The sequence below is a fragment of the Ascoidea rubescens genome (assembly GCF_001661345.1).
Source record: "Ascoidea rubescens DSM 1968 unplaced genomic scaffold ASCRUscaffold_21, whole genome shotgun sequence".
Taxonomy (NCBI): domain Eukaryota; kingdom Fungi; phylum Ascomycota; class Saccharomycetes; order Ascoideales; family Ascoideaceae; genus Ascoidea; species Ascoidea rubescens.
The window spans coordinates 108,850-129,074 of NW_017962933.1; the positions used below are offsets into that span (position 1 = coordinate 108,850).

The window sequence follows — 20,225 nt, forward strand, 5'->3', positions numbered from 1 at the left end:
TAATTGATGCTAAGAAGTAATCATGATCAGTAAATAGAATCTAATCATTTTTATGCAAATTAGTTAAAAAAAGGGAGACAAATAGTAAAATTAGAGAAAAGATTAGAGAATCATATGATGAAAAAAAACATATCATAAAGTTGTGATATAAAAAAAATACAAAAAAAATACTAGAATTTGAATTTAAATTTTTGAATTTAAAATTTGATATTTAGACTTGGGTTGGCAAATTCAATCATAATCATAATTGCAATCACAATGGTATTATACCGATACTTGTATTTGTATTGTTGTGGTGAGGGAATTGAAGTTTAAATTAGATTAAGGATAAGCTGGAAGTAAAAAATCAAGATAAAATAAAATAGAATAAGATCAGGGATTTATTTGTTTTTGTTATTGTAATTATGATTTGAATCTGCGTGCTTTAGATAAAAAAATTAGATAGGTAAAATCGGATTATTTCTAATTTGATTCCCTGAAATATTAGAAATATTTTGAACGGAATCTTCAGGAATAAAAGGCAAATAAAATTGGTCAATAGAGGATTGTTGCCTTGGGTGGAAAATGTTAGTATTTTGGTTGTTATTAATGTTGTAAATATTTTTTTTAAGTTTATTCATCGAAGCGTTATTATTATGATTAATAATATTGCTATTTAGCATTGGAATTGAGATTGAAAAAGGGAAATTGTTTTGAGATGAATTGAAGAATTGGGATGGAGATTGGAGAATTGGAGAATTAGAAATGGAGGCCGGTGTTAATGGAGGAACGTTATTAATATCAGTTGAACCTAAAGATGAATTATAAGAATGTCTTGGAGTCTCAAAACTGTTAATGTTATTTATATTGTTATTGTTATTGTTGTTGTTATTATTATTACTATTATCAATATCGTTATTCAGATTTGGATTATAGCCGTATTCAATTGCATCCATGAGATCAATTGAATTAAAAAATCTTTTGTTAATGTTAGTATTGATGGTATCATTAATATTATCGTTAATTTTGTTAAAATTGAAGGTTTCCGTGTCATTATTTAAATTATTTGAGTTATTTGATAAAATAAGGGGAGACTGAATTAATTTTTTGGTTAATTTTGAGATTTGATTTAAATTGTTTTCGGCATTTTCAATGTTATTAATATTGGCGATATTATCGATATTATCGGTATTGTCAATGACATCAATGATCTCGTCATCGTTTTTCTTTAGTTTTAATTTGTTGATGTGATTTTTTTTATTAATTGATTTAATGTTGGTTTTAATGAAAAGAAGATATAGATTTTTGGATAAGGAATATATTGATAATAGTAATAAAGAAAATAAGATGAAGTTTAGGATTAAAGTTGAAAACAGATTTAAATTAATATTAAAGGTATTATTATTACCATTATCGTCGACTAATTGATTATTGTTTTGAACGTTTTGGTCATTTTGAGTTTTTTTATCATCTGGTTTAGTATAGTAAGGGTTGTTATAAGTATTTTCAATTATTTGATCATCGTCGATAAAATGTTTGCTTCTTTTATTTTTTGTATTGGTATTTATATTGATGTTGTTTTTATTGTTGTTGTTGTTGGTGGTGCTTTGATCATCATCATCGTCATTAGCAAAAATATAATTAAAATAGCCCAAGCCCTTTTCAGTTACAGAATAAAATTTTTTAGCATCAATACCTTTTAAAGGTGGAGGTAATACTAGAGATTTTATTTTAGTATCATAATAAGCATGTTCTCTTAACAAAGCAGGATCATAAGGAAGTGGAATCATTTTGAGTTTAAATAGTTAAAAAAAAGAAAGGAAGAAAAAGAAAAAGAAGGAAGAAAGAAAGAAAGAAAGAAAGAGATGAGATAATATATGAGATGAGGATATTATAATGAAGTTAAGAATATTTGAATTTCTGAGTGCACGAATGTAAAAGTGTATGATGTATGTGTATGAATTATGATGTGAGAAATGAGAAAGATAAAAATATATAAAAAATAGAGATGGAAATGAAATTAATGGGAATTTATTGAAATGATGAATGAAACTGAATATAAAAATATGGAATTAAAAATGATGATTGATTTTGTTAATTGCAAATTTTGCAAATTTTGCAATTTTGCAATTTTGCGATTTTGAATTCTGAATATTTGGTTCTAATTTTTTAAATTAATTTTTGATTTTTTGATTACTTTGATTTTTGTTTTATCTCTTAATTGCCCAGCGCTTAAATTTCCGAATTAAAGTTTGTTTTAATTGCTAAAAAAATGTTGTTTTATAAGTTTGAAAAGAGATTGAAGGTATTAATAAGTTATAACCAATAGACAAAACTGACGATCAAAAGTAAATTGGGAGAAATTATCATATAAATAGTAAGTGGTGAATAATAAATAATAAATAATGAATTATAAAAAGAACCTTAAATGAACTCAAAAAATCAGTCTTAAAACCAATGAAAGGGCGCTACAGAGTTTGAAGGATTAATTTTGTTGTTGTGCTGCTCAGTGGAGGTGAGAAAAGAGAATATAAAACAATTGGGTGGTGAGAAATACGAAAGGAGTAGAGTAAAGTCGAATCGAGTAAGAATATCAGAGAGGATTGGACAGGTTAAGTTGAGGTGGTGCTGATGATGAAATTGATGTGTTTTAAAGTGATTCTGGAGGACTGAGAAAGAAATAGACGAGGCCAATGAAGAAAGGCGAGGTAAAGGAAAGAACGAGGCTCTTATATATGGAGGTTAATATATCGTGGTTTCTGGATTGGGAAGAACAAAGAAAAGAAAATGAAAACAAAAGAAAAGAAGGGAGAAGAGCCAATAAATAGCAAAGAGACAGCACCAACACCTCCAGCACTTTCTTCACTTTCTATGAGCAACAGAATCTGAAATTCAAACCGCTCTGCTTTTCCTTCACATCAGCGTCGGTTTGGGTCTGAAATTTAAAAATAGGCACCCACCACGCACAGCCCGTTATCCGCTCGTTCTCTCACGCTGGATTTGGCTGGCTTTGCGTGCTCCGGGCAACCCCAAGTCTGGGCACAGGCAGCTGGTGCAGTTGCACAGACAACGGCCGCAGAAGCTGCTTCAAACGCAGGCAGACGCGCTAGTATGCTCAGCGCGTTGTAGGTTTAGCGCTGGCAAAGTGCGTTCAATGCGTGTTGAATGCGTGCTTCTTACCAGATAATTCACCTTTGTGTTTTTGCGCTTGTACCGCTGCGTTCCGCACCGTCGCCATCGAAAGCACCACGACAGTGGAACAGCCGTGCTTCTCGTTCTCCACGACCCTCTCGAGCATATCTAGAAAGTCCCAAGCAATAATATGGCCTCTGTGTTGAACTCTTTCTAGCGCCATTGCAATGCGACACAGTATAGAACAATGTCGATAGTATCGATCAGTATATAGTATAGCTGGAGTTTTGCTTCTCAGACCATCAACCACGAGCCCGCCGATGCATCTGAGGCACAACTATCCTTTCTCTGCTCATATGCTCCTCTGATGTCACTGGCTCCGCTGCTATTATTAACTCCCACCACTTCCAGCTGCTTCTCCTGGATGGCCTCTTTGTGTTCCTTGTGCTGCTTGTACTTGACTCTCCTGCTATTTTTGGCGAGAATCAAGTTCCTCGCGTAATCCAACTCGCCGTAGATAATGCCAATGGCGGTTTCCACCCCGTTTTCCTTGCGTATCTTTTCCCCAATCGCTCTGGCCTTTTCGATGATTCTCTTGCTGGTGGTGACTTCCCTGATGGCCCTGCCCAACGTCCTGGAATTCAACTTCTTCAAGCTCACTCCCACTCCGATGTCCTCCACCCGGTTGCCGTAGAAGAACTGATCTCCGAAAAAAGGCTTCACCACCGTCGGCAAACCCGCCCGCAACGAGGCTCCCGTGGTCCCTGAACCGCCATGATGAACTGCTGCATCCACCTGGAAAAACAACCAGTCATGGGGTACAGACCCAGAGCTGTAGATGCATGCCGGCAATGCTTCCTCTTCTTCTCCCTCTCCTTCGCCGTCTTCTTCCTCTTTGCGCTCATCCCCAGCCGTGCCGCTGTTTCTTCCTGACCATCCTTTGTTCAATATGCATCGCACGTCCGAGTCGACAACTGCTTCAACAATTGCCCTAGTCAACTCCCTTGGATCATTCACAACTATTGATCCGAATCCAATATAAACAAGCTTTTTCTTATCTCTTCGCGCCTTATTAATGAACTTCTTCAACTTTTCTGTTGGTATATAATCCGTTCCCTCATTCAAAAACCAATATCCTGTCACTTTAACCCAGTCCGAAAAATCAACTGGTGATGGGAAAACTGTTGGTGAAATGTTATACAAAAACGGCACTTTATTCTGCTGCATCAACTCCAAATTTGTCCTTTCAAGCCCCAATCTTTCTTTTCTCCATCTATTAACTTGCCCTGAAATCCCCTTCCAAAAAACTGTTTCAAATATAATATGTGTTAAATAGTTATAACTGCCCCCCATTTTTTGTTCTGGCACAATAAACGCATGAGGATAGGCCCGAGTTCTCGTCCATGGCATTGTAAACGCTCTGAAATATGGTATACATAATGCTTCTGCAATATGAATTCCTGCCATTGCTGATGGCGACTCAATTAAAACATCCGTTCCTTGACACGCTTCCCATGACGATTCTAACAACTCATTAATCCAATTACTAAACAATGCTTTTCCATCTTTAATAAAACTAACACTGATTCCTCCATGGTCTCCCATAAATGACATCAATTTGGTTGGATCTCCTGAAACCTCTCGAAATTCTATCCCATTTGATAAAACAACCTTTTCAAATTCTTTATGTGTAGCAATTCGCACCTTATGGCCCTCCTTAAGCAATCCCCTGCCTAATGCCAAATATGGTTGCACATCTCCTCTAGACCCTATCGTTAATAATGTAAAATGCATATTTTTATTAGGTTTCAATTTCTCTTTAAATTTCTTGTCTTCGATAATTATCGGTAGATCAAACCCAGTCTCCTCGTTCAATTTGTTCTCAAAACATTTGATTCTGGCTGCTTCTGCTTGATTATTAACTGATTCGGCCAATTTAATATCTTCTTCTTCTTTACCGCCTTTTCCGATTTTATTATCAATCACTTTATAACTACTATTATTATTACTATTATTATTATTATTATTATTATTATTATTATTATTATTATTATTATTATTACTATTATTATTAATAATAAAACTATAATTATTGAATCGATAATTGTAATTCTTCAATAAATCAATTTGTTTCAACAACAACGTTTCGCAATCATCTCGACTCTCTGAAGAGCTAAATTCAAAAAATAATTCCTCATGCGCATGAATAACAATAACTAACCCACTGTATCCGATTCCAAATCGAAATCCCTTTTCTTTATAGCATGTTTCAATGTCATTGAATGGTAATATCATCTTGGTATTGGTCCCTGGAATTAAACTTCGAAAACATATCTCGTTTGACCCCAAGTATATCTTACCGTAAAGAGGGATATTTCTTTGAAAATGTGCATAATATGTAGAAATTAGTTTTTCGCCTTCTGGTAATGAAAAGTGACTTTGAAATCTTCTAATGCTATTTTTCCTTTCAATTTCTGAAGCAACAAAATATTCGTCTTCAAGTCCTCTTTCAAGAGAATTTTTTTCTTCATAATGGGATGGTTCTGCTGTCCACATTCCACTCACATTTGATAAAGTATTCAACACAAACATGTTCTTAACAAGATTCTTGGGATTAATAATCTGCAAGGCTTTTGTACCTGTATTTCCTAAAAATCGATTTTTATGAGTTAATAAATCATCATTCTCATTGCTACTCTCAACCTCATTAACATCACTATCTTCATATCCACTATTAAGAATCTCAGAGATTTCATTTCTATTATCCCTATTACAGATATCGTTATCTGAATCAATATCAATACTAATATTAAAACCTAATGCCCTCTGCCTTCTGTTTATGCTTACTAAGCTTTGAATTTTTTCTTCAACTGGTATAATTTGCCTTGAAGATGATAAAATTGATGATAAATTTTTAGATCTGATTAAATCGTCAATTGTAGAATTAGAAAGAATAACAGGTGAACTTTCTGTAGAACCACTACTTAATTCACTATTATTATTATTATTATTATTAACAGAATCATTATCATGATGTTTTCTAGGTGATTTTAAAAACGATTTTAATTTTGAATTATCGGCATTCGTTTCGTTCTTACTCGTTGACCGACCTAATAATCCATTGAATGATTTAGATCTTGATTTGGATCTTGAATGCGATCGAAGTTTAGCTGGTGATAAAAATTTATGAAGAGATTTTCTTTTTTCATTCAGGGCAGAACTGGATTCAGCTGATGAAGAATCATTGATGAATTTTTTGGGAGATAGTTGAGCAAAATCAGAAAATTCAGAAACCTTTGGAGTTTTATCAATTGTTAGAGCATCGCTTTTTAATGAGAATGCTTTTCTTAAATCAATTTTAGTTTGAGGAAAAGTATTTGGTGATTTAACATCATTTAAATTTGACATTGAGTGATTTGAATCTGAAGATAAATACAATGAGGTGCTATCATAAATCTTACTAACATTATTTTTTCTTTTCGTCAATTCTTTTAAACTATCAAGCAGCTGGGGGTTTGAGTAATTTGAAGAATTTCCCAACAAATTAGGTAAATTGTTTAAAGAAAGTGCTTGGTTTATACAATTTATTACATTATGACCATTATGAAAAAACATAAAAAAGTAATCATCAACAGCAAAAGTTTTTGAATTTTCTAATACTTTCAATCTAATAGTTTCTGAATCTTCAAAAATGGAAGTTTCTTCTAAATCAATTAAATTAGAAATTGGTAATTTAACAGTTACAATATCTCCTTTATTTCTGGCTGTGAAAATTTGTTTTTTCAAAGCAGCTACCCATTGTCTTGCTGAGTACAGATTGTCAGCTTTAAATTTATAAGTTTTTGTTTCAGTAAAAATTCTAAACCAACAAGGTTTTTGGTCATCTTCGATACTTTCATTACTTTGTTTACAAACCAGCGGCGTGGGTCTTGTTTTATTTTCTGGAGATAATAGTGATGAGGATGAGGATGAGGATGATGCTGAAGAAAAGGAATCCTTTATTAAAGAAAGAGAGCTTTTCTTTTTAGAATCTTCACGAGAAGAAGGAATGCTACTACTGATCAGTTTTGTATTAAAAAATTTGATATCATTATTTAATTTAGAAGTTGTTGTTAATTTTGAGTTTAGATTGGAAATGGAAATGGAAGTGGAAGTGGAAGTGGTACCGGAATTGGAAATAGTGGGTAAGTGGGAATTTAAACTCAAGAGTTTCGACTTTGGTGCATTTGGAATAATTTCAACTCTTATTGCATATCTTAGATCGATTGTTAGAAGAGGGAAATATAGATCAGAAGAGTTATTGAAAGTTGAAAAGGTTGAATTTTTTAAAACACACCAATATCTATTGTTTGAAGAAATTGGGTTTTGAGAAATTAATTTTAATTTTAATTTTGAATTATAGTTTCTCTTTGTGGATAAATTACCATCAAATATAGTGGAATCTTTAGTTAATTTTGGTAAATAAGCAAAAAACAAAATGAAAGATTTAGTTATATATAAATGGCCTTGTAAAAGCACATCGCGTAATAGCCAACAAGAGAAATCATCAAGAAATTCATCATCTGGATCAATGTTGAAGGTTGATGCTAATTTGGATGACAAAGATAAGGCCTTTGATAATTTCTTTTCATTAACATTTTGAAAACCTTCTTTGATGCTATTTTCATCCTTTATCGAAAGAAATTTTGATACAAGAGATTTTTGAAAAAAAGTTAAAGAATCAAAATTATTATGATTATTGTTATTATTGACATTGTTATTGTTATTGTTATTGTCATCTTTGTCGATAGAGAAAATGTGATCAAAATTTTGCTCGTTAAATTTATCACTATTATCTAAAGAAGTTTTGGTTGAGTTTGATTGAGTTTGAGTAATTGTTTTTAAAGTGTCATTGCTTAACGTCTTAACAAATTTAAGTCTATCAACCGATGTGTTGAAATAATCTGTATTATTATCATTGGAAAATTGACTATTTTTAATAAATTTGTAGTTCTCATCGATGCCGTTGTTGTCAACATTTTCGTGATGGTTATTTTTATTGATATCATTATTGATATCATTATTGTATTCATGATCGATAACCTCATCTTCATCCAGTTCTTCGGGAATATTTTGGTTTACATCGTTATTACAACTCTTTGATAAACTATCAAAACCTGCATACATGCTAGCAGTTGTTAGCATTGCGATGATTGATTTTGCCATGTTTCCAGCTGAAGGCTTTCCATAATCTTCATTATTGATGATAAAATTAGAGTTCGGATTGATACCATTATTGTTATTAGTTGTAGTGGTGGTAGTATTGTTATCATTATTAGTGGTGGCAATACTATTTACAATGTCTGGAGTATTTTTATTGTGAGGATTGTTGAGGTTATTTTTTTGGTGAACAACTAAGGATGAATTATCATGAGGATCAGTTGAAAAAGAAAAGGGTTTGAAATTTCTTAGGGCATTTATTGAGTCCATGATTGAGTTGTTTGGGGAGTATATATATGGATTAGAAATAAGGATATTTCGGTAGCTTCAAATCTATTAATTTCTATTATTCTATACTAGTTGATTGTTTTATTTTTTTTTAGATTATATTCAGTTTTAAATTCCAAATTCCAATATTTAATGCTTAATCTGTAGTTTTCAATATTTGGTTTGTTTCTATATTCTGGTTGCTGGTGTTGATCAAATAAGTAAAAGAAAAGAGCTTATTTTGCTTAATTTTGGATCATCTAATGTTGGACAATGTTTTGGTCCAGGGCAGATGCTATATGGAGTCTACTATATAGAAGCTATTGAATAGAGTCTATTATTCAGTAAATCGTATCTAGTAGAGTATATAATGAACTATGTTGGCTCTTTTGTGGATATTTCTATGAAGTTGAAGTGGTAGAATATAATCTGGAGAGGAACATCGGATACTCAAAAAGCGGTTTAATCGTCTTTCCTTTTATCTTGTTATCTTGCCTCTTCAACAGTTCGAATACCACGGGGAACGGGAGAGAAAAACAACCGAGTTGTGTGATCGGAGTGGGCAGTGTCCTGATTCGACGGGGATTATACAAAGACAAAAAGGGATGGGTGTTATAAAGAGAAAGAAAAAACGAGAGAGAGGCAACACGAAAGAAAGAGCTATTGGTGCGAGGAAAAGATGCTGGACAAAAGATCTATTGGCTGTCGTAGTGGTGTGTGCTGTTGTAGTGGTCGATAAACAAGTTTCTGATGTTCTTGAGAAACAACACAATGTTTCTTGATTTGTTAAGCACCAAGAGGATATCGGCTAGCTCGTTCTCAGGCAATGCTGGGGAGGTCTGCACAATCTTATAGGAATTGTTGATGTCGTTGGATAGATCTAATACAACAGCAAAGTTTTGGTCCAAATCATTTTCAATTAGGTTAAAGAAGATGAAGCTTATTATGTCATTGTCAGTGCTATTGATTTTCAAACCTAAAAAGGATTGGTAGTAATTCAACAAAGTTAGATCAAGGGAGCTATTTTTTTTATGATTTTGGTTCAAATCGTTTAGTTTTGATTTAATTGAGTCGATTTCCTTATTTAGTTTGTTGATTTCATTCAACTGTTGTTGTTTTTGGGAGTTTAAATAGCTTTCTTTTTCTTTCAACTCACTGACTTTATTGTTCAAGTTGTTATAAGTTTGTCGATCAGATTCGTTTGATTTGAGCAAGTCTAGTTGTTTTCTCTTCAATTCGTTTGACCTGGCTAACAACGTTGAATTCAAGCTATTGAGCTGGTTGAACTTGACCAAATAGCTGTCTTTTATTTGCAAGGGTCTGTTCTTGTATTGCTGTATCTTTAGTTTAAAGTCGTTTTGAAATTGAATGCATTTCTCCTCGAGGGACTTGGTGGATAAGATTCCTGAGTCGACGAGGCTGCTAGGCCCATTCAAATTCGAAGCGCCAAAGGCTATGCTGCTGTTTCCATTTTCCATTGTTTTTCTGCTCCTGTGCTGCTTCCAGTGCTGTTTCTGCTGCTTCTGCTGACCAAAAAAAAAGTAAACAAGCCCGCGGATGTGCACGTGCGTGTTACCTCCAGAAGCGGGAGATGAGGCTTTTTTCTTTGTGATCATTTTTGCATTTTTCTTTTTTTGAGTTTTTCCTTTTTCAGCAAAGGATCATTGCTATGTTCATGGAAGTGGATGATGGGCACATTATTAATCAGAAATTCCATTTAAATAGAGACATTTACTCAAATAGAGGGCTAATTCTCATGTTTATACTATATTTCTTTATTCTTCTTTCCTCTTTTTTATTCTACTTTCTGTTATTTGCCAATTTATTTTTGTTCGTTCTTTTTTTGTGTGTTAATAACAACGTATCCAGGTGTCTCCAATGTTAACTGATCAGAAATATTTCAATGTCAATGAATTCAACGGGAATAGCAATGCAAATGATGTAGAGGTTCACTCCAGCGATGAGTCTTCATCTATACTATCCAATATCTATACATACAATGCTACTGCTGCCACTACTAATAATCACCTTAATAATAAGAAATCACCTTCAGTTCGATTGTTAACGTTTAATTTATGGGGGTTGAAATATATATCCAAACACCGAGAAGAAAGGATTAAAGCATTTGCAGACCGAATTTATAATAACGATAAGGATAAATATGATATAATAGCATTGCAAGAAATATGGGTTGAAAACGACTGGAAATATATTAAATATAAACTTGAGACCATTTTCCCTTATTCAAGATTTTTTTATTCGGGAATCGTATCCGGTCCTGGATTGGCTATATTATCTAGAATACCAATTGATTCAACGTTTCTTTATAGGTTTCCCATAAATGGAAGACCATCAGCATTTTTTAGGGGTGACTGGTATGTTGGTAAAAGTATCTCAATTACATTATTGAAAAGCCATTCACAGAATTCGTATCCTATAGCCATATTGAATTCCCACATGCATGCACCATATTCATTAACTGGAGATGCAGCCTATGATTGTCATCGAGCATGCCAGGCTTGGGATTTTTCTAAATTTGCGAGATCATTAAGTAAAATTGGATACGCAGTGATTGTAGTTGGGGATTTGAATTCAAGGCCGGGCTCCTTACCACACAAGTTCTTGACAGAAGAAGGTAAACTACAAGATAGCTGGGAGATATTAAATATGAAAAAGAAAAATTTGCCAATTTCGTTGGAAGAGATTAAAAATCTATCACCCAATTTGCAGATAACAGTTGGAGGAACAACATGTGATTCAGTATTAAATACTTATAGAAGTTATTTACCACCAGATAGAGCATGTAGATTAGATTATGCATTGGTTAATAATCGAATTGAGCCAATTAATGCTGAAGTCCAATTCACTGAAGAGATTCCAAATATTGGAAGTTATTCTGATCATTTCGCATATTATGTTGAATTTAATGTCAAAAATGTTGCCAATAATAATAATAATAATAATAATTTTCAATTTGAAAATTCAAATGAATCTCAAATTTCTATATCCAAAGAGAAGAATAACGTTTATGACCGAGTTCAAAACTATAAAGAGTTTAAATTATTGATTAAAGATTATCAAGAAAAAACTAATAAAACGAAACAGTTTTATTGGAGAATTTGTCATGTTATTGCATCCAGCATCGCAATTATTTTCTTTCATTTCATTATACCTGCTGCTAGCGAAATGTCTAGTTTTTTGTCCTTTTTGATATTGTTCGTAAGCACGGGGTTAACTGTGTCAATTATGGCGAATGCAATGATACTATTTTTCTTCTTACCAAGCGAATACAGAGCGTTGGAAGAAGTTAAGCAAGAGGTGATTGATCAGGAGAGAAGTTTAAGTGAACATATTAAAGAATTATTAACTACGGATTATCATTGATGACGAAAAAAAAACTGTGAATTATTACCAAATTTATCTATTTGCTGATCCTATTTCTTGATAATTTGAGTCTCTTTTATGTTTTTCATTCTCATTTTTGTTTTTCTTTGTTTTTTTTTTGTTTTTCTTGTTTTTTTTTGTTTTTTTTTGTTTTTTTTGTCTGTTTGTTTTGTTTCTAAATTTGGCTCAAGCACATTACCGGACCACAGCAGCCAGCATAATCGCTAATCACTAATAACTAATTATCAATAACTAATCACTATTTAATCACTATTTTTTTTCATTTCTGTTCTTTTTCCTGCTGGATGGAACTGCTGATGGTGGTTGTTGTGCGAGCATTAATACTTAATAATAGATTTTTCTACTAAATATATCTGGCAATTGGGCGCTGGGACCCAGCGTAGTGGATAGAATGCGATCGCATTACTTTTATGTGCACATGCATACACCCACACCGCTGACAGCCAATCGGTGTTCACCAATTGGTAAGTGCCGCGCGGAGCAACGCAGTATGCAGACCGTTAACGCGTGCTGCGGGCTTCTAATTAAAGAATACGAGAGTGTGCATCACCACGTGTGTACACGCACTGAACACGCGCTTGTACGTATGTATCTGTGTCTGTTTGCGTGTGTGTCGTCATTTTGTCTTGGCCAGCCAATCAGCGGCGGTCTGTGCTGCAGGAGCCCTATCTATTAATACGACAGCTTGAAATGAAAAACTTTGCGTTTTGTCTCTTCAGAAAAGATTTTGTTTTCTCTGTAGTTTTTTTGATCACAACGCTTCGTAATCTTTTGTACCCTGTAGTGCTTTATTTATAATCGAGCACTTATCTTCACTCGCTTTGTTCTTTCTTTTCTTGCTGTTTCTGCTTCCATTGTTCGCTCTTCTTTTGCTGCTTCTGCTTCTATTGTTTCTCTCTTCTCTCGCAAGTCTCCGGTCCCAATCGGTCTCACATTAAGCTATTCTCAACAAGCCTTTTTGCAGCATTCCTAATCCAGTCTCATCAAAACACTCTCCTACAGCGTTGCTAGTTCCTCTCTCGCTTTACTAGCTCTATCTCTCGCTCGCTTTCCTGCCTTTTTTATCTGTTGTATCTTACCTTGTTCATTCTGCTGGCTTAGTCTGGCTCTTATATTTCGCACTTTTCCCTTTTTTTTCCTCTTGTTCTATCCTTTTTTTTTGCCCAAGGAAAAACTCTCCAAAACTCTCCAAAACTGATTTCTGAGTCACTGACAAAATCACTTATTCTGCGTATTTATCGATCTGAATCCTCAATAATCAACTCCTTTCAATCTAATTATTAAAAACCTCAATTACAGGCCCATTAGTTGATAAAACAGTAAATCCGAATTCAAAACCATAAAACCAATCCAATCAATTCAATCAATCCAAAATCAAAATGATTCCTCTTCCAGAAGACCCAGTTTTAATTAAAGAACATGCTTATTATGATTCTAAAAATTTACTCAACGTATTACCAAAGGCTTTCACTCCTGAATTCGAGCCAATCTCAAAAAACGGCTTAGGCCATTTCAATTATTTATTTTATTATAGTAATAATAATGGTCCTGATGTATTAAACCCTTCAAGTAACTCACACCATTTACTCCCTATTTTAAAAATCCTATTCTTTTCATCTATCTTCTTAATCTTTATCTCTTTTACTATTTATAAGTTAATTAATAACAGATCAATCTCATTTTTAAAATTAAAATCCTCCTTTAAATCTAAAAAACCTTCAAATCTTTTTTTATTAAATAAAAACGCCAAAAAGAATTATTATAATAAAAGCACCACCAATACTGTCAACAACAAATCAATCTTAAAGACTCCCTTTCAATCAAGATTTTATGAATCCTTTAATGAATTCGATAATAATAGTGATAACGATAACGATAACATAAATTACTCGGAAAATTTCACTGAGAACTATAACCAAAACAAATTTCGTCTCAACAACATCTTATCTCTCAATTCACCTTCTAATATCTCTTCAAATTTAGATCTAGAAAAAGATATATCTCTAGACTACCCCCCTTATATCTCTTCTCATCCAATCTCAACCTCTTCAAGAATCCCTTCCTTATCTCAATCAAAAACTAATATCGATGTCGATGTCGATGTTGATGTCGATGTCGATATCGAAAACCAATTCCAAAATGATACCAATTCTATTAATGACCTACATGACTTACCTTCTTTAACTAACACTCCCATCAAATACTCTTTTAAATCAAACCACAACCCTTCATCAAGTATTTCCTCGGATTTCATTTCAAATGACTTAATCACACCAAGAAACTCTGTCTTATTCTTAAACAATATTCAAAATTTTCTTCCTTCATCTGATCCTAAAAATTTCAACTTATCAAACATTTCAAACATTTCCAATATTTCAAACATTTCTAACATTTCTAACAACGATGATATTTCAAATTTAATTAGAGATTATTAATCTTTTTTGTTTTTCTTAATTACAATCTTTATTAAACCATTTTTTTTTTCCTTTTTTTTTTGATAAAAAAATTTTAATCCTAATCATGGATATATACATATCCATATAGTGCTATCATATACGAAATCCTCTTTTTATATAGTTTATTTTATATTGATTATTTTTTTTTCTTTCTTGTAATAGTCATTTTTATCATTCTCATTCTCGTTCACATTTTCATTTTCATTCTCATTTTCACCTTCAAACTTATATCCTTCTTTTTTAAATACCTTTTTTTGGTTTATTTCCCCATTTTTATTAAAAGGTTTTTATTATCACTATCCATTATTCATTTTCCATCATTATTTTTCAAATATCGGTAAGAGAGTATTTGGTTGGCAATTTCAATTAAAAATACTATAATTAAAAACAACATGATTACAAATAATATAAATATAAATTTTTATCACCACCCTTTTTTTTTTTTGTTTTTATCTTTTTCCTTCTTCTTATTGGCCTTGGTTATTTTCTCAACAAATATACTTCAGTCTTCAATCTTAATAAATTATAAATTCACCTCATCTTTTTTTCTACACTTTATTGTATTCTTGTATTGTATTTTTCTAGTTTTGTAGTCTTTTTTAACTTTCTTATTAAAACTAGTGTTTGCATTCACTTCAACGTTAATATTAACGATAACTCCAGATTTTCATAAACTTAATCTTCTTTCCCATTAATTTGTAAAAACTAACTTAATTAGCAATAACAATACAAGTCCAATAAAATATACACAAAAACTCAAATTCAAAACCTAAACATTACATACTAAAAATTTATCATTGATAATTCAAAAATTTAACAAAAAAATTAAAACAAAATAAAACTATTACTCGTAAATGAGAAAAAAAAAGAAAAAAAAAATGTTTTTGTCTTAAAGAAAAAAAAATTAACATTGAAAATTCATCTAATTTACATGAAATATTTTATTTAAATACCTCTTTAATTGAGCTCATTTCTTAAATATTCTACTGCCTCATTATATGCTTTTTCCGTCTCTGATACCAATGTCCAAAAATTACCATAAAACCTGAAAAAACTAGATAAAAGTCTTAACCTATTTGAAACATTTGAAGTAATCGAATATTTTTGTAAAATTTCACAAACTTTAGTTTTCACAACTATAGTGTGAATTTTTTCATATTTATTTTCATTCTCATTTTCCGTATTCTCATCTTTATCATCTTTATTATCATTGTCATCTTTATTATCTTTACCATTTTCGTCATCTTCGTCATCTTTATTGTCTTTGTTATTTTTATCATCTTTACCATCTTTATTATCCAAACAGTTCTTTTTAACAAAAAAATCTAATTTTACTCTATCTTCGCTTAAATTACTTTGATCTTTGCTCTTCTCAAATTTAATAAATTTTGATAAAACATAAATTGAAATATGAATATCAAATGAATTGCAAACAGGTACTCCAAAAAATATTGGATATTGCAACCAAGCATCTGGATTTGGTGGAAGAGATGGAGCACATGCGGATGATAAAGTATTCAATTTAGGAAATGCATTCAAATACCATGGTCTTTTTCTATTATTGGTATTTAATTTTGGTGATAATTCAATCGCAGGTTCTAAACTAGTTGGTCCAACAATTGCTGGCAATATATCTTCCGATGTTTGGTCATCATCATAAATCCCTTGACCTAATTCAATTAGCTCAGTCACTTCAAATGCAGCTTCGATACATTTTATATATGAACTGAGTTCCTTTTTTGTCAATTCTCTCGCTGCTTTATGTGAAACCTTAAGAATATCAAAACTTTTTAATCTATCCACAAAATTTAATCTTTTGATTCCATCTCTGCTAGAGTTTTGAGGCGGTCTCATTATTAATAATTTATGACAAATCATTGAGTGGGCAAGAATTATTGTAGTCCAAATACTTGACATTATTAATATAATTGTTGCTCTTATTACTAACAATTTTTTTTTCTCTAAAGAAATAAAATATAAATTTGGGCAAACTTTTTTAATTAATTGAATTCTTGAATCAATTAGCATTAAATTTGATGCAGTTAAATTATCCTGAGAAAGTTGATCCAAAGTATCTGATAAATTTTTAACTGCAATTATAACTAAATGGGAATCTACTATACCCAATTTATCAATATCGACATCGTCATCAGTTAATACATAGTTTAATCTATTTTCAACATCTTTATAGCGTAAAAAAGAAGGAAGGCTTCCTGAATCAATAATTAAACTGCCGATGCTATCAGTCAAAGCCATTAGGTTTGTTTGATGCAAGTCATCACTCAAAGGAAATGGTAATTCATTGGGAAAATCCAAAACATTTCGATGATCAAGACTATAAGGATAACCGCTATTGGCTCTTAAAAATACATTTAATTTCCAAACACCCCAAAAGGTTCTAATCATATCCTCTCTATCACAGATATCTCTTGAAGAAGTAATAGATAAAATCTTATTAAAATCATTAGAAGTAAGTAAAGAGTAATATTTCAAAATACAGGTGTTGTTAATGATTGAGGCAGCACGTTCAGAACCATCCATACTGGAAGTAACATAACTTTCAGGGACTAAAGAGCCTGATAAAATGGCCAATGCCTTTATGGAGCATTCTATTGGTAATAAACTCCAATATTTTTCGGCTAGTCTATACCAATGTTTGGGAGATCTCAAATCATCTTTTATTACATTTAATGGACTGCTATATCTACAACTTGAGGCAAACATTGAGTGCAATAGAGAAGCCATTTCCTTGATAGATAATTGAGAAATAAACCTTGCTTTGGGAGGCAAAATTGGTCTAGCAGGATGTAAATATCTATAGTAAAGGTCTATTAATACACAAACAGTTTTCCAATCTGGCAAGTCAAATATTTGTAGTTCCTGTTCTGATATAGCATTCATTTCATAAATAGATTTCAACTCTAATGGTTTTGAATATTTTTCGCTTGGTAATTTAATATTATTAATATCATTAGTGATATTAGTGTTATTAATGTTGTTGGTATTGATATTTCTAATTTTTTTCTGATTTTTGTTTGAGTATTTTTTCTTTTTTGTTTTCTGTATTAGCTCTGGATTTTTAGTAGCCATGGCAATCAATTTAGAAGTTGAGGGACTCACATGTTTATAGATTGCATTATCATTTGAGCTGTTCATTATTTGTTCAATGTTATTTTTTTTGGGGTCAGGGTCAGTTGAAGTTAAAGGATAGTTTGGTTTTAATTTTTTACCATTTAAATTATCAGGGGGTGAATTTGGAGTGATTGAAGAAGATCTCTTTGATGGTTTCAGCTCTAAGATTTTATTGTTGGATTGGTTTTGGTTGAGAATAGAAATATCCGAGTTCATATCAATGTCATTATCGTCATCGTTATTGTCATCGTTACCTTCATCGTTATCGTCATCAGGTTTTTGATCAATGGTGTTTTCATTGTTATCAGTATCATTAATATTGCTAGTTGAGTCATTATTGTTATTATCAAGACTGAGATCAATGTTGGTATCAGCATCACTAATCTCTTCAATGTATTGAGAGTTGTCGTCGTAGGGATTTAGGTTTTTGTATTGATTTGAGTAAGAAAGAGACAGATCATTTCTGGAAGATTTATTTTCAATTTTAGAAATTCTTTGATTATTCTTTGAAAAAGGGATTTTGTCTGAGTTTGTGTTTATGATATTACTGATGCTGTTGTTATTTAAAGTTGGGTATGTTTTGTCTAAAGAGGAGGAATCAGATCTTTGATTGTTTTTATAGTTATCATAGTAGTAAGCGTTTTGGTAGGAAAGATTTTCCAAAGAGTTGTATTGGTAAGGATTTTGAGAAGGAAGAGGGATTTGTTGGTTTTGTAAGCGGGATGAGCAAGACGGGTTATCGGTATCTAAATTTTGAGCAAAAGCCGAAGAGAGAGGAGGAGGATGAGGATGAGGATGAGATGTGGGAGAGTCAATATTGTGATTTTTGTTAGGATTGTGATTATTGTTGTTGTTATAAATGTCAGACAAAGTGCTATTGTTGCTGTGGTCAGTGGTGGTAATGTTGGTATTAGCGCCGGTATTAGGAATTGAGTTGCTAACAGTGTTGTTATTATTTTCAATTTCAGCAATTCTTTGATTTTGAATTTGGTTTTGGTTTTGATCTTGAATTTGATTTTGAATTTGAATTTGGTTTTGATTTAAATTCAAAGTAGAAGTGGAATTTGAATGAGAGCGAAATGATTTTGAAGGAGGATAATTAATTGGGGGTAATTGAACAGGAGAATTTTCGTAGTAAAAATTGGGATGGGAGGATAAAGAAGAAGGAGGAGGAGGGTGATGAAGGTGAGGAAGAGGAGGACCGTGGTGGTGAAAAAAAGGATGCTGATGACCTCTTGGGCCACCAAGTTGAGGTGGTGGAGGTGGAGGTGGAGGAGGGCCAAAGTTATGACCAAAAGGAGGACCAAAAGAGCCAGGACCGAAAGGAGGCATGCTGTTGTAATAAGAATGGGAAGAATGAGATCTTGAACTTGATCTTGATCTTGGCCTTGATCTTGATCTGGAGCGATGATGGTAAGGGTGGTGTGGATGAGGGTGATGTGGATGGGGATGAGGATAGGGAGGAGGTCTTGAGTTGTAATGTTGTTGGAAGTGTTGCTGTTGCTGTTGCTGGAGTTGTTGGAATTGGTGCTGCTGGTCTTGATCTTGTTGCAGCAGCTGTTTGAATTGGGGTTTTATGAAATTATAACCCGAGCTTGAGATGTTGGATATACTTGGAGGAAGCAGAGCATTGTCGGAGACTGGGATATTAATTGGGGATAGTAAAGTTGTTGAACGCATGTAAGGAGAAGTTTTATTTGACAAAGGGATATTGTATAGTGAGGAGGATTGGACAGAGGAGGTATTGTTGAGGTTGTTTAAAGAAGCCGAAAAGATGTTTTTGTTCAGGTTGGCGGTAGCGCTGTGGGCGTTTGTGTTTGAGTTGTCGATTGAGCTGGACAAGATGGAGGAGGATTGCTGGGAGTAGAGATCAAGGCCATTGTTTAGTATAACATTCGAGTTGTTAGGCGGCGGAGGAGGCTGCGAGGAAGTGTTGTTGGTGATTTTTGTGTTATCATTGTTGGAATTGGATGAAATCTGTAGATTTTTGTTGTTTGAAGAAATTTTGGATAGGTTGTTGATGATAGCCAAATTTAAGGAGTTTTTTTTCTTTCTCTTGCCACCTCTCTTGCCTTTTTCAAAGGTGCAATTTTTAGGATTGAATTTGCAATTTGAACAAGTTGGGCGCTTAATGGAGTCGTCAATTTTCTTGATGTCAGGAGAGAGAGATTGGATTAAAATGTCGTAGCTGTCGCATTTGATTTTTTTATTTCGACAAGGAATACAGGCGTATTTGGATACATGTCTTTTTATGTTCTTTTTGTTGGCATTGCTGTTGTTATCGCTGGTGTTTTTATTGCTACCGTTATTGTTGCTATTTTTGTCGGCGGCAGCTGGCGTAGGAGTGGGAGTGGGAGTAGGAGTGGGAGTGGGAGTGGGAGTGGGAGTGGGAGTGGGAGTGGGAGTAGAAGCAGCAGGAGCAGGAGCAGCTGTAGGGGTGGTGGTGTTGTCGGCAGTGGAGGTAGTGTTGTGTGGAGGCAAGGAACCAGCTAAAATGTCGCTGCTGTGGCCAGAGGAAATAGTGGTCATCGCGTCGGTAGCGCCATGGAGGACCGGGGAAGAAGCAGTTGGATGGGAGGGAGAAGAAGCAGCTTGGGCGCTGGCGTCGTTCTCGGTGTCGGCGGAGGAGTCCATGGTGCTGGCAAGGAGGCAGAG

The 20,225-nt window shown here is 33.1% G+C and overlaps 7 protein-coding genes across 7 annotated transcripts; 3 read left to right on the top strand and 4 right to left on the bottom strand.

The window, feature by feature from the left end:
* Nucleotides 1–437: 437 nt before the first annotated feature.
* On the bottom strand, nt 438–1,769 carry ASCRUDRAFT_83047 (uncharacterized protein; the record flags this gene model as incomplete). Its single annotated transcript, XM_020194814.1, has 1 exon — nt 438–1,769. The coding sequence occupies one exon, from the start codon at nt 1,767–1,769 to the stop codon at nt 438–440; it is 1,332 nt and encodes a 443-aa protein (XP_020044369.1).
* Nucleotides 1,770–3,046: 1,277 nt separating this feature from the next.
* Nucleotides 3,047–3,353, top strand: ASCRUDRAFT_129419 (uncharacterized protein). Its single transcript, XM_020189010.1, has one exon. It carries the CDS (start codon nt 3,145–3,147, stop codon nt 3,298–3,300), a length of 156 nt encoding a protein of 51 aa, XP_020044370.1. The 5' UTR covers nt 3,047–3,144; the 3' UTR covers nt 3,301–3,353.
* A 232-nt stretch (nt 3,354–3,585) lies between these two features.
* ATG26 (sterol 3-beta-glucosyltransferase) lies at nt 3,586–7,767 on the bottom strand (the record flags this gene model as incomplete). Its single annotated transcript, XM_020189465.1, has 4 exons — nt 3,586–5,072; nt 5,175–6,103; nt 6,653–7,003; nt 7,328–7,767. Coding segments are annotated over 4 exons (3,207 nt in total), but the record flags the coding sequence as incomplete, so codon positions are not given.
* Nucleotides 7,768–9,308: 1,541 nt separating this feature from the next.
* On the bottom strand, nt 9,309–9,893 carry ASCRUDRAFT_26610 (uncharacterized protein; the record flags this gene model as incomplete). The annotated part of the gene is made up of 1 exon (XM_020189962.1): nt 9,309–9,893. A coding segment is annotated over one exon (585 nt), but the record flags the coding sequence as incomplete, so codon positions are not given.
* Nucleotides 9,894–10,212: 319 nt separating this feature from the next.
* On the top strand, nt 10,213–12,070 carry ISC1 (inositol phosphosphingolipid phospholipase). The gene has a single exon (XM_020194159.1). The coding sequence runs from the start codon at nt 10,456–10,458 to the stop codon at nt 11,959–11,961; it is 1,506 nt and encodes a 501-aa protein (XP_020044373.1). The 5' UTR covers nt 10,213–10,455; the 3' UTR covers nt 11,962–12,070.
* Nucleotides 12,071–13,361: 1,291 nt separating this feature from the next.
* On the top strand, nt 13,362–14,417 carry ASCRUDRAFT_83051 (uncharacterized protein; the record flags this gene model as incomplete). The annotated part of the gene is made up of 1 exon (XM_020194815.1): nt 13,362–14,417. One exon carries the CDS (start codon nt 13,362–13,364, stop codon nt 14,415–14,417), a length of 1,056 nt encoding a protein of 351 aa, XP_020044374.1.
* Nucleotides 14,418–15,293: 876 nt separating this feature from the next.
* ASCRUDRAFT_78186 (uncharacterized protein) lies at nt 15,294–20,221 on the bottom strand. Its single transcript, XM_020194160.1, has one exon. It carries the CDS (start codon nt 20,202–20,204, stop codon nt 15,396–15,398), a length of 4,809 nt encoding a protein of 1,602 aa, XP_020044375.1. The 5' UTR covers nt 20,205–20,221; the 3' UTR covers nt 15,294–15,395.
* Nucleotides 20,222–20,225: the final 4 nt, after the last annotated feature.

What these genes read in the sequence shown, in the direction of transcription:
- ASCRUDRAFT_78186 (XM_020194160.1), bottom strand. Translation starts at nt 20,204, where the DNA reads ATGGACTCCTCCGCCGACACCGAGAACGACGCCAGCGCCCAAGCTGCT.
- ISC1 (XM_020194159.1), top strand. Translation starts at nt 10,456, where the DNA reads ATGTTAACTGATCAGAAATATTTCAATGTCAATGAATTCAACGGGAAT.
- ASCRUDRAFT_129419 (XM_020189010.1), top strand. Translation starts at nt 3,145, where the DNA reads ATGCGTGCTTCTTACCAGATAATTCACCTTTGTGTTTTTGCGCTTGTA.